Source organism: Theropithecus gelada, chromosome 5 (assembly GCF_003255815.1).
Source record: "Theropithecus gelada isolate Dixy chromosome 5, Tgel_1.0, whole genome shotgun sequence".
Lineage (NCBI taxonomy): Eukaryota > Metazoa > Chordata > Mammalia > Primates > Cercopithecidae > Theropithecus > Theropithecus gelada.
The window spans coordinates 161,975,227-161,987,504 of NC_037672.1; the positions used below are offsets into that span (position 1 = coordinate 161,975,227).

The following is a 12,278-nucleotide window of genomic DNA, read 5'->3' on the forward strand; positions in this document are numbered from 1 at the left end:
TCATGCCACTGCACTACAATGTGAGTGACAGAGTGAGGCTCTATCAAAAAAAAATCTATATAACACAGGAAGAGATACAGATGTCTTTACCTGCCCATGACACGACTATCTCTACGGAAAATCCAATGGAATCCAAACAAGAGCTACTAAAAATGAGTTTAGCAAGCTATAGGAAATAAGATTAATATTCAAAAATTAGTTTTCTATATACTAGTAATGAACAATTAGAATTGAAATAATCAACATAAAAAATTAAATACTTAAGGACAAATCTGACAAAAGATGTTAAATACACATACACTAAAAACTAAATTCCAGACAATTACATAAAAATGCATGGAATAGATTCACTGTCTCAGTTATGTCTACTAGCTGATATGTCAGTTTTCTCCATATTAATCTAAAAAGATAAAACACGGCCGGGCGCGGTGGCTCAAGCCTGTAATCCCAGCACTTTGGGAGGCCGAGACGGGCGGATCACGAGGTCAGGAGATCGAGACCATCCTGGCTAACATGGTGAAACCCCGTCTCTACTAAAAAAATACAAAAAACTAGCCGGGCGCGGTGGCGGGCGCCTGTAGTCCCAGCTACTCAGGAGGCTGAGGCAGGAGAATGGCGTGAACCCGGGAGGCGGAGCTTGCAGTGAGCTGAGATCCCGCCACTGCACTCCAGCCTGGGCGGCAGAGCGAGACTCCGTCTCAAAAAAAAAAAAAAAAAAAAAAAAGATAAAACATAATCCCATCAAAAGCTCTAGTCTTTTTTGTTGACACAAGTTTTTCCAAATGTCATCCATCTGTGATCTATTGAAAGATGTTAATGCCTGAATTAACAGAATAAACCTAAGGAGGAAAACATGCAACTAAGTTAAGATGGATTCTGAGACTAGAGATCAGTTCCCAAAGTGAAGCACTGTAGCTGCACAGCACTAGAGGGTACTCTGTCCAGTGGCAACAGATTATCTACTGGTTGTGTGTGTGGCAGAGGAAGACGTAAGAGTGCCATCTTATTTTCTATAGGACTAAGGCAATACTGACAAAGGCACACAAAATAAAAAATAAAGTAAGTTACTTAGAAATACAGAGGTAGGGCCGGGCATGGTGACTCACACCTGTAATCCCAGCACTTTGAGAGGCCGAGGCGGGTGGATCACAAGGTCAGATTGAGACCATCCTGGCTAACATGGTGAAACCCCGTCTCTACTAAAAATACAAAAAAGTTAGCCTGGCATGGTGCCAGGCACCTGTAGTCCTAGCTACTCAGGAAGCTGAGGTAGGAGAGTGGCGTGAACCTGGGAGGCGGAGCTCGCAATGAGCGGAGATCACACCACTGCACTTCGGCCTGGCGAGAGAGTGAGTGAGACGGTCTCAAAAAAAAAAAAAAAAAAAAAATGGAGGTAGACAAATGGAAGGTGAAAGTGGCACTGGACATGGTGGTTCATGCCTGTAATCCCAGTGCTTTGAGAGGCTAAGGCAGGAGAATTGCTTGAGGTCAACACCACCCTGGGCAAAATAGAAAAATAAAAACTTTAATTAAAAAAAAAAAAGGTTCAAAGTAGCTACCTGGCTCAGTGCAGTGGCTCACACCTGTAATCCCAGCACTTTGGGAGGGCAAGGCAGGTGAATCACTGGAGGTCAGGAGTTCGACACTAGCCTGACCAACATGGTGAAAGCCCGTCTCTATTAAAAATACAAAAATTAGCTGGGTGTGGTGGTACAAACCTATAATCCCAGCTACTTGGGAGGCTGAGGCAGGAGAATTGCTTGACCCTGGGAGACGAAGGCTGCAGTGAGCAGAGATCCCAGCCATTGCACTGGGCAACGAAAAAAGGAGAGGGGAGGGGAGAAGAGGAAAAAGAAAAGAAGAAAAAGAGGCTATATTTAAATAGCAGGTAGTCCAAGAGTAATGATGAATGCTTTTAATAAAGACTTAATCTTTCTTAAAAGTATATAATACAGAAAAAAATTATTGGGCTTTTATTGGCAATTACAAAAGTAATATATTTTCTTACATAATACATTTATTCAGTAATAGATTTTTCAAGTATTTTACTGTAGACTTTCTAAACTACCTTGTCATTGACCCCATAATTTATCATAAAGTAGGTCCCATAATCACATTTTTTGGAAGTTGCTGAAACTGAGATAAAAAATGTTGTTTCTAAGGGAAAAACTGGACAAAATACAGAATGGCCAAAACTAGATTCACTGGCTCAGTTATGTCTAATAGGTGAAAGAAAATGAGTCTTCTAATAGTTCATTCAGAATCTGTTACTGTAGAAATTTTAAGAGGTCCTGAGTCAGTTCCAGTATAAAAATAAGGCCAAAGTATTCCTGTAAAATCATCATTAAAAGTATAGAGAAGAGATCTATCATTCAAATTATAAAAGGAAACCTCATTCATTTCATAGTCTAAAAAAATGCCAATCTTACTAGGTGTTACTTTGGGCAGCAGAATAATTTCCTTATGGCCCAATACAATATAATTATTCTGACTAGATCGCCAAATTCCCCATAGTCCATCCTGTACTAAAATTGGTTGACTCTTCCTCCTTCTGGGAAGAGAGTCATTACAGACACCAAGAATCCATTCAGGCTTGTCTTTCACTTCTACTTCCCAGTACTGCCTGCCACAGCTATATCCCTTAGAACCCAGAACAGCTGGGAGGAGATAAAATCTTCTCGGGTTACGAGGTAAGTTTTGTGTTGTATTTCCATACCGCACAGTTTTTCTATCTTCTGAGATTATAAGTTTACGATGTGCTGTTTCAGGATCTAGAATTACATCTACTTGAAATCGCTTGATGATTTTGTTTAGGCCAGAATATTGTGGAGGCAGATGGTAACCATATTCTTTTAATTTGAATGAAAAAGGTTCAGGGAATTTTAAATTTTTATATCTGTGATAGATATCCTTAACATTAGCCAGTAATTCCAGTTCTGACTTCACATGTATGCTCTCTATCTCCTTGAGTAGATATTTTAATGAGGAGGTATAATCTGAAAATTTTGTTAGGCTTTCATTTAGTTGTGCTAAAATATCCATCTCTTCATCTTGTAATTGCCTAAGAACAGTCTCTTGCTGATTTTGCAGAAATAACCTAAGTTGCTCAAATTCAGACTTGACTTCTTCTGCCCTATGTTTTACCTGTTTCTTCAGTTCCAGTGATTTTCTGGTTTGCATAGTTACGACTTTTTCAATTAGTTCCACTCTCTCCTTCCACGGTGCATTATATTCCTCCAGTTTCTTCCTATGATACGAGGCAGCCTTCTTTATGGGCCAAACACAGTGATGCTGGTGATCAGTGGAGAAACTGCACCTTGGACATAAAAGCTCTAGGTCTTTCTGACAGAAGAAAGTCAAAAGCTGATTATGCTTCTTACACACATGCTTCTCTTCCTGCCTCTTCCTCTTGCTTCTTATCTGGAGTTGCTTAGCAAGTTCAGTCAAACTACCCAGCTGGGGATTGCTTACAAATTTCCTTTCTGGACAGCAAAAGTGGCAAAAGGGGCAGGGGAAACTATCATCTAGATCCTTCCAGGACATAATGATGCAGGAGAGACAGAAGTTATGCCCGCAGCTGATGGTCACTGGGTCCTTCAAGTAGTCCAGACAGATGGGACAGCTAGCCTCTGCTCGGAGGTCAGCCAGGGCCGCCACAAATTCCATTGAGCCTTGAACAAAGATAGTAGGTAAGATAATTCTTTTATTTTAGCAAGGTGTAGCTCTCTAGAGCTCACGACCCAGTACGCAGTGGATATCCTCCCCAGACCTTGAAATCTGGCCAGCTTTCAGTTTTACTGACTTGGCATGTTAATGGCAGCTTCTAGAAACTTGTTAAGCCCTCAGCTCCTTAGCTTCAGAGTCTACTGCCACGAACACTTCACAGCTTGCAGCCAATTGCATATTAGAACTTAATAGCTGTGCTGCTGCTCTTCCCACTGAATGAAATAAAGTCAAGTTTTCTTCAAGAAAGCAGACTCACATCCAAGACAGGGAATCCTTCCTATGAGTGAGAAAAGACACCACGTTTAAAATCTGATTCCATAATCACAAATGTATTAAACATTCACACAAGAATCATCAATGAATGCTAAAATCACTGGGTAGAAGTTCTTGGAAAAACAAGATATTAATACTGCAGAGATTCACCCCATACATTACTTATTTTTTTTAAAAAACTAAAAAATATGGGACAAACTTATGGGCTTCCTGATAGGATGCTATGGCAAGTATACAACATTGCCTGTATAATATTCTTTCCAAAAATATTGACCTTCAAGCTAACCATGAGAAAATTAATTCAGATTGTGGAGCATTCTTATAAGACAACTGGTATGCATTCTTCAAAAATATCAATGTCAGGAAAAACAAGCATAAAAAAAGGTTTCTAGATTTAAGGAGAGGAAACAAACATGAGAAATACAATGTGTGACCTCTGATTGCATCTGAGATCTTGAAATAAAAACAAAACAAAATAAAACAAAAAAATGCTGGCAACAGGCTGGGTATGGTGGCTCACTCCTGTAATCCCAGCCAAGGCGCTCGGCTCCCTTAAGGCCAGGAGTTCAAGAGCATCCTGGCTAACATGGTGAAACCCCATCTCTACCAAAAACACAAAAAATTAGCTGGGCATGGTGGCATGTGCCTGTAATCCCAGCTGCTTGGGAGGCTGAGGCAGGAGAACCACTGGAACCTGGGAGGCAGACATGGCAGGGAGCTGAGACTGCAGCATGTCACTCCAGCCTCGGTGACAGAGCGAAACTCTATCTCCCCAAAAAAAAAAAAAAAAAAAAAAACAGTTGGGAACGAATAAATGTGAGATTCTTAGTATGGACTGTATATCACATACTGTCGTACCAGTGTTAAATTGAGCACAATAAAATTATCACAGTAAGAAGTAAAATGCCCTTGTTGTTAGGAGATATATATATTGATGCACAGCGGGAAGCCATCTGGAAGCCTGAAGCTTTCCGAAGGTTTCCGAAGGTTCCCGAAGGTTCAACAATTTAAAAAAATGTATAGCCAAGTGCGGTGGCTCACGCCTCTAATCCCAGCACTTTGGGAGGCCAAGGCAGGCAGATTACCTGAGGTCAGGTGTTCTAGACCAGGCTGAACAACATGGAGAAATCCTGTCTCTACTTAAAATACAGAATTAGCTGGGTATGGTGGCACATGCCTGTAATCCCAGCTACTCAGGAGGCTGAGGCAGGAGAATCGCTTGAACCTGAGAGGAGGAGGTTGTGGTGAGCTGAGATCGCACCATCGCACTCCAGCCTGGGCGACAGTGAAACTCTGTCTCAAAAGAAAAAAATAAGTGTGTATATATATAATATATATATATATATGTATATGTATATGTATATGTATAAATAGAGAAAATATGAATGTAGCAAACAGTTAACAATGGGGGTGAATCCAGGGAAAAGGCATAAGGATGCATACCCTTTCAATCTTTCTGTAAGTTTGACACTTCAAAACAAGAGTGAGGCAGAACAACTTCCTGGCTTGCTTTCAAGACACCCACAGGTACCCGATTTTAAGCAAGTCAAATTCCTCCATCAAAGCTTGCAAGCCACCTAACCATCAATACAGTATTTTTTCCCCTTCACCCTCTTTCCCTAGACACTTCTCAACTCTTCTTCTTCTTCTCACTTTCCTCATAACCCAATGACAGTGAGAGTAATATCATATGCATGGTTTTGACATGTGAAATTGGCTCTGTCTTGGTGACCTAGCAAGTTATTTTACTATACAGACATTCTTTTTAGACTAGCAGAATAGGAAAAAATGCAGTAGCCCTAGAAAGTCACCATGTATCAATTATTCCCAAACAAAGTTTTAACTCAGTATCCTAGGGCTGCACAAGCAAAAGCTATCACAACATGTTACAGGAGGCAGTATTTAACAATGTAAGCACTAACATTATTGAGAGGACACCAGATTTGAATCCTGGCTCAGTTATTTACTGTGTATCTTTAGAAAATCAATGTGTCTTTTTTTGAATTGCATTTCTTTGACCTGTAAAATGGGAAGTATAACAACCTCTTTTTGTTATAAGAATATCATGTAAATGGTAGTTAATTCTTGACCAAAGGAGCTTTCTGTCAGATGTATGAGAATCTGGATCCAAGCAAGAGCCATGTATTGCATTTGCTTATTAGTTCTTTTAAATCTTTTTCAATCTAGAATAATGCACCCTAAATCCACCTTTGTCCTAGACTACCCCAAATTCAAGATTTGCCTATTGCTTTTTTTTTTTTTTTTGGTGGAGCCTGTGGCCCAGGCTGGAGTGCAGTGGCGCGATCTTGGTTCACTGCAGCCTCCACCTCCAGGGTTCAAGTGATTCTCCTGCCTCAGCCTCCTGAGTAGCTGGGACTACAGGCATGTGCCACCACACCCGGCTAATTTTTGTAACTTTAGTGGAGACAGGGTTTTGCCATGTTGTCCAGGCTGGTCTTGAACTCTGGACCCTGTGGTCGGCCCACCTCGGCCTCCCAAAGTGCTGGGATTACAGGCATGAGCCACCGCGCCCAACATGCCTATTGCTTCTTGATATCATTTAACTTGTCCCTCAGGCCTTCACTTTTCAAACGAATTAAATTTTGTTTCCCCTCATAACAATCTGTTTATAACTCCCCACAAGTCAGGACAGTTTTTCACCCTTAGCTCACCATTCAGAACCCTTCATATTTCATTATCTTCATCTGGCTACAGTCCCCCCAAAGTACTTAACGAAAACAAACAAACAAACATAGGTATCATGCTTTCCCGCTTCTGCAAAAACCACTTTCTGCTTAGATTACCCTACCCTCACTTCTTTCCTAGGACTAAGTTTTGGTCCTTCTAGAGACTCAGTCCAAGAGACATGTCCTCAAGGATAATTATATGTCAGGTACTATGCTAAGCATCTTCCATATAGTCACAGGTTCAATTAAACGACCAGAACAACTCCATAAGTTAGGAGCTATTATCCTCAATTAGAGCTGTAAAAGCCTAGAGCTGTAAAAGTGCAGTCTATGAGAATTTGAACATGCTTATCCAACATTACGCTAATTGGCATAACCACTGGCATGATACTCAATCACTAAGTTGTAGTGCTCCTTCTTTACGCTCTCACAGCATCCTATGCATCCCTCTATATATCAAATCAACTTACATTTTTCCTATTTGATATGTTCAGTAGCTCATATTTAATAATGCATCCCAAATATTTTAACAGGGAAAAATGGGCTTGCTGATCCAACACTACACTAGAGAAAACACATAAAATGCAAACTGAGAGCTAACAATACCTAATAGAATTGGGTTTTCATCCAATTCAAAGTTAGCTGCACGTACTTGGTCAAGTTAATTTCTCTGAGTTTCACTTTTCAGAAAGTAGGAAATAATACTATTTCAGGTTTTAAGCATAAATGAATAAATTATGTAAGACACCTGTCATAGTCCTTGGCATTTAACACATGTACAATAAAAAGTATTATAGGACTATCTCAGAAAATCTCTCAAGAGGTCATACAAATTTAGCTGAATCCACAAACTTATAGCGTATTATAGTTTATGTATTATATGTAATACATATATAGAGATACCTATATTTACTTACATATAAAGCACATTGGGCCAGGCGTGGTGGCTCACACCTGTAACCCCAGCACTTTGGGAGGCCAAGGCAGCGTATCACTTGAGGTCAGAAGTTCGAGAACCAGCCTGGCCCACGTGGTAAAACCTCATCTCTCCTGAAAATCCAAAACTTAGCTGGCAGTGGTGCACATGCCCATAATTCCACCTACTTGGAAGACTGAGGCAGAAGAATTGCTTGAACCCAGGAGGCAGAGGTTGCAGTGAGCAGAGATTGTGCCACTGCACTCCAGCCTGGGCAACAGAGCAAGGCTCCGTCTCAAAAAAGCAGCACATTGACATTTCACCTAAAAGCTGTCATGTCTTGTAAGGTTGCTAGTCCTGAAATGATTAGTAATGGCAGTAACTTCCAAAGGCTCACTGTAGTAGTGGTATGCTTCAGAAAATTTTCCTATACTAATTTTGGAGTAAGACAGAAGTTTTAGAATTTTAAAATACATTCTTTATTTTAAATAGCCCTCCATATCAGGAAGTTCAGCATCCACTAACACAATTAACTTCAGATAGAACCGAAAATACAGTATTCCTGGGATGCAGAACCTGCATCCACTGGTCTTGAGCATTCATGGATTTCAGTATCTTCAGGGTGCCCTGGAACCAATGCCCTGTGTATATCCAGGGATGAGAGTAACTTGTGAAAAATTCTAACACAACACTACAGAAAACATAGAATAATGGCCGGGAGTGGTGGCTTCAGGACTATATTCCCAGAACTTTGGGAGGCCAAGCTGGGTGGATCGCTTGAGCCCAAGAGTTCAAGACCAGCCTGAGCAACATGGCAAAATCCCATCTCTACAAAAGGAAAAGAAAGAACAGGAAAAGAAAAAGAATACTGTCTCTTACAAACCACTCTTCCCACCTGCCCACACTAAATGTGGCTATGGTAACTCCCAATACTTGCTTAATACTTTCAAATGGGTATTGTTGAGCAGAACAAGAAAGTTAGAAAGTACATGGGAATGGAGTGAGGGTGCACAGGGTGCTCAGAGATTGGAAATATTGAGCCTGAAGAAGTTTTAAGAATCTTGCCCAGCTGGGTGTGGTGGCTCACACTTGTAATCCCAGCACTTTGGGAGGCCAAGGCGGGTGGATCACCTGAGGTCAGGTGTTCAAGTCCAGCCTGGACAACATGGTGAAACCCTGTCTCTACTAAAAATACAAAAATTAGCCGGGCATGGTGGCGCGCCTGTAGTCCCAGCTACTGGAGAGGCTGAGGCAGGAGAATGGCTCCAATCCCGGGGCAGAGGTTGCAGTGCGCTGAGATGGTGCCATTGCACTCCAGCCTGGGTGACAAGAGCAAAACTCCATCTTAAAAAAAAAAAAAAAAAAAAAAGCCGGGCGCGGTTGCTCACGCCTGTAATCCCAGCACTTTGGGAGGCTGAGGCGGGCGGATCACAAGGTCAGGAGATCCAGACCATCCTGGCTAACACGGTGAAACCCCGTCTCTACTAAAAAAAATACAAAAAATCAGCCGGGCGTGGTGGTGGGCGCCTGTAGTCCCAGCTACTCAGGAGGCTGAGGCAGGAGAATGGCGCGAACCTGGGAGGCGGAGCTTGCAGTGAGCCGAGATAGCGCCACTGTACTCCAGCCTAGGTGACACAGCAAGACTCCGTCAAAAAAAAAAAAAAAAAAAAAAATCTTGTCCAATGTCACATAGTAAACTGCAAGACATCATTGGAAAAAATGGTAAAATCAGAAGAAAAAATATACTTTTAAGAAAACATGCACAAAAAAGGACTCTAGCACAGTGCAAAGGACACAAGAGATACGCACTCCAGGTATCATTGTGCCCTCCTTTCCCCAAGCATACACACAAATCAGTCTTCTCTACTATTTAAAATCAGGACATTAAGTGAACACAACAGCTCTGCAGGCATGGTCACCACCCTAGTATAAACCACTTCTGTCTCTCTCCTAGATACACAATGGTGCCTCCAATTTCTTAAGTCTGTAGCTAAATTGACCTTTTCAAATACAAACATAATCCTTTCATATTCCAACTGAAAACATTCCACCGGTCTTTTATTACTTTATGGAAGCAGTTCTCATACCTTACCTTGCAGGTCTTGGAGGTCTTGGTAAGAGATTGCCTGGGCCACATCTCCAGTTTCTGATCCAGTAGGGCTGGTTTTTTCCTAAGTTCCCAGATGATGACGCTGGCCTGCGGACTGTACTTTGTGAACCTCTGCTTTAAGGAAAACAAAGCATAAAGATCCAATAAGATCTAGTCCAAGTTTTTTGCCTAGCTCCCCATCATGTCATATATCACCGTTATAATGTGATTTTACAGCTACTCTGCAATTCTTTACCTAACTGTAAAAACCCCTCATTAGGCAGCAAGCTTCTTGGTGGGAACGTGTCTCTAGCTTGTTTGAGGAATAAATAAAACCTGTGGTAGATTCCAAGCTCTCAGTTTCAACCATCATCATACTGGCTGATTGTTAACATGCCTGCACCTAAAGCGCCTCATCTACAAAGTTGAAATGATATTTCGTACCTGTAAGACCCTCGTGAGGATTAAAGGATGTTTACATAGTTCGAGGGTGCAGGCGATGTAGGCTGGTGGGTTCTCAATTGGCAGCTACCACTTCGCTCCCTTAACTCCCCAAACCCCACTTCCAAACACGTACATTAACTCTTTGAAGAAACATGGCCACTTCATAAACCCTAATTCAGATCATAACATTTAAAGCTTAACTGACGCAGGCCCACCACCCCCATTCTAACTCTACAATCTTGAATTTTTCACAAGAGCTACGCCAGAGACTAAGGAGATCCAGTCGTGGGCAGGCAGCGACCCGGAGGTTTAGGCAGAGCGACTGTTCAGGAAGCACCTGCCCAGTTAAGCCTCCTGGCGAGGCCCTTCTGGGCCTTTCCTGTAGCCTTCCCAGCTCACCTGGAGCAGACGGATCAGTAACCCTGGCCAGAGGATAATCAGGAGCCACCAGGCCCACGCGAAGAAGGCCTCAAGACAACCAACCCCGCCAAGTACGCGACTTCCTGCCTGGGGCTCCGCCTGCGCGGTGGTTGGCGGTTCCCCCGGAAGTGGGCGGGAAGGGCCTGCGCATGCTCTGTGACCCTGGATGCAGGGATCCTGTGAGGATTGAGAACTGGGTGTACCGTCTTCTGTGATCAGGGACCTGTTGACCCCGACTGGCATTTAATTCCCTTGGCTGTCTTTTCGGATTCTTGTCATTTTTTATTTATATGAGTAAACTTGAGGGTCCAAGTAAGTCTGCAAGTTGGTTTTAAAAGCTTCACCAGCACAGCGTCCCCTCCCAGATGGTAAGGGAGTGGAGAGCTTTGCAGGGTCAACTGCTTCCCATAGCCTGGGGTCGCAAGGTGGAGTCGTTGAGAACTGGCTACTTTTGAAAGAGAGAGAAACAAACACCCTTTTGGATTACTTTTTATCTCAGTGGGTGAGTGGGTGGATCTCTCCCACCCTATAGGATTGTGCCCCATCCTATGAACTCAGGTTCACCTGAGGAAGTAACATTTTAGGCGGAATTTGACGGATGAGGAAGCATTCGTTGGATCAGTTGCACGGTCAAAGTCTTCAAGACTGGAAGAAGAGCTAATGTGGAGCCTCTCAACTTTAAAGAATTTAGTACAGACCAGGCATAGTGGCTCACTTTCAGAGGCAGAGGTGGGAGGATCGCTTGAGGCCAGAAGTTCAGGACATAGCCAGGCCCTGCCTCTACAGAATATTTTAGAAATGATTTTTTTTTTTTTTAAATAAGAGACGGAATCTCTCTCTTTCGCCCAGGCTGGAGTGCAGTGGCGCGATCTCGGCTCTCTGCAACCCATGGGAAATTTGGGAACATTAATGAGCTGATGCACAGAGCGAACTTACACATTGCCCCGGTGAAGCAATGGGTAGTGTGTGTCTCAGCTGTCAGGGGTCACCTGGACCCCGTGTGAGTCCTCACCTCCAGAAGGGGTCTCCACATACCCTACAGTATTTTTGGCTTTATTAGTTGGTTGTAGGAGGTAACAGCAGGCCATGTTGTCATTCACTGCAGTAATACTTTCTGTAGGGGGAGCAGGATCAGGAGGGATTTTCAGGGATCAAGGCCACTCACTGGCCTAGCCTGAGCTACTCACCTGCCCATGGAACCGTGATTTCGTGGGGTCCAGGTCCTCCCTACTTAAGAGTCATGACAGAATGGAAGTGTCGAGTGGTGGGGAAGTGAGCTGGCTGGCTGCCCCTGCTTCTCTGCACCAGACAGGCCTCCTCCAGGGTCCTTTCCACCCACTTGCCTCAACCTTCTCACCTCACCACAGGGACTTTTCCCAGCCTCACAGACTGGGTTCACGGACTCTCTCTGGCAGGATTTCCCCTCCTATCTACTTTTTTGTTTTAGTATTGACTAACCAATAGTCATTTTCAATGACCACTAGTTAGTAATGTACTTCTTTTTTTTTTTTTTTTTTTTTGAGACGGAGTCTGGCTCTGTTGCCCAGGCTGGAGTGCAGTGGCCGGATCTCAGCTCACTGCAAGCCCCGCCTCCCGGGTTCACGCCATTCTCCTGCCTCAGCCTCCCGAGTAGCTGGGAGTACAGGCGCCCGCCACCTCGCCTGGCTAATTTTTTTTTTTTGTATTTTAGTAGAGACGGGGTTTCACCGTGTTAGCCAGGATG

The 12,278-nt window shown here is 43.1% G+C and overlaps 1 protein-coding gene across 1 annotated transcript; it reads right to left on the reverse strand.

Moving 5' to 3' along the window:
- Window positions 1-1,953: 1,953 nt before the first annotated feature.
- LOC112624884 (tripartite motif-containing protein 60-like) lies at window positions 1,954-10,844 on the reverse strand. The gene is made up of 3 exons (XM_025385965.1): window positions 10,136-10,844; window positions 9,695-9,826; window positions 1,954-4,003 (listed from the first exon to the last, which is right to left on the reverse strand). The coding sequence occupies exon 3, from the start codon at window positions 3,664-3,666 to the stop codon at window positions 2,254-2,256; it is 1,413 nt and encodes a 470-aa protein (XP_025241750.1). The 5' UTR covers window positions 3,667-4,003; window positions 9,695-9,826; window positions 10,136-10,844; the 3' UTR covers window positions 1,954-2,253.
- Between the last annotated feature and the right edge of the window lie 1,434 nt (window positions 10,845-12,278).

Coding starts and splice junctions, on each gene's coding strand:
- LOC112624884 (XM_025385965.1), bottom strand. CDS start 3,666: ATGGAATTTGTGGCGGCCCTGGCTGACCTCCGAGCAGAGGCTAGCTGT.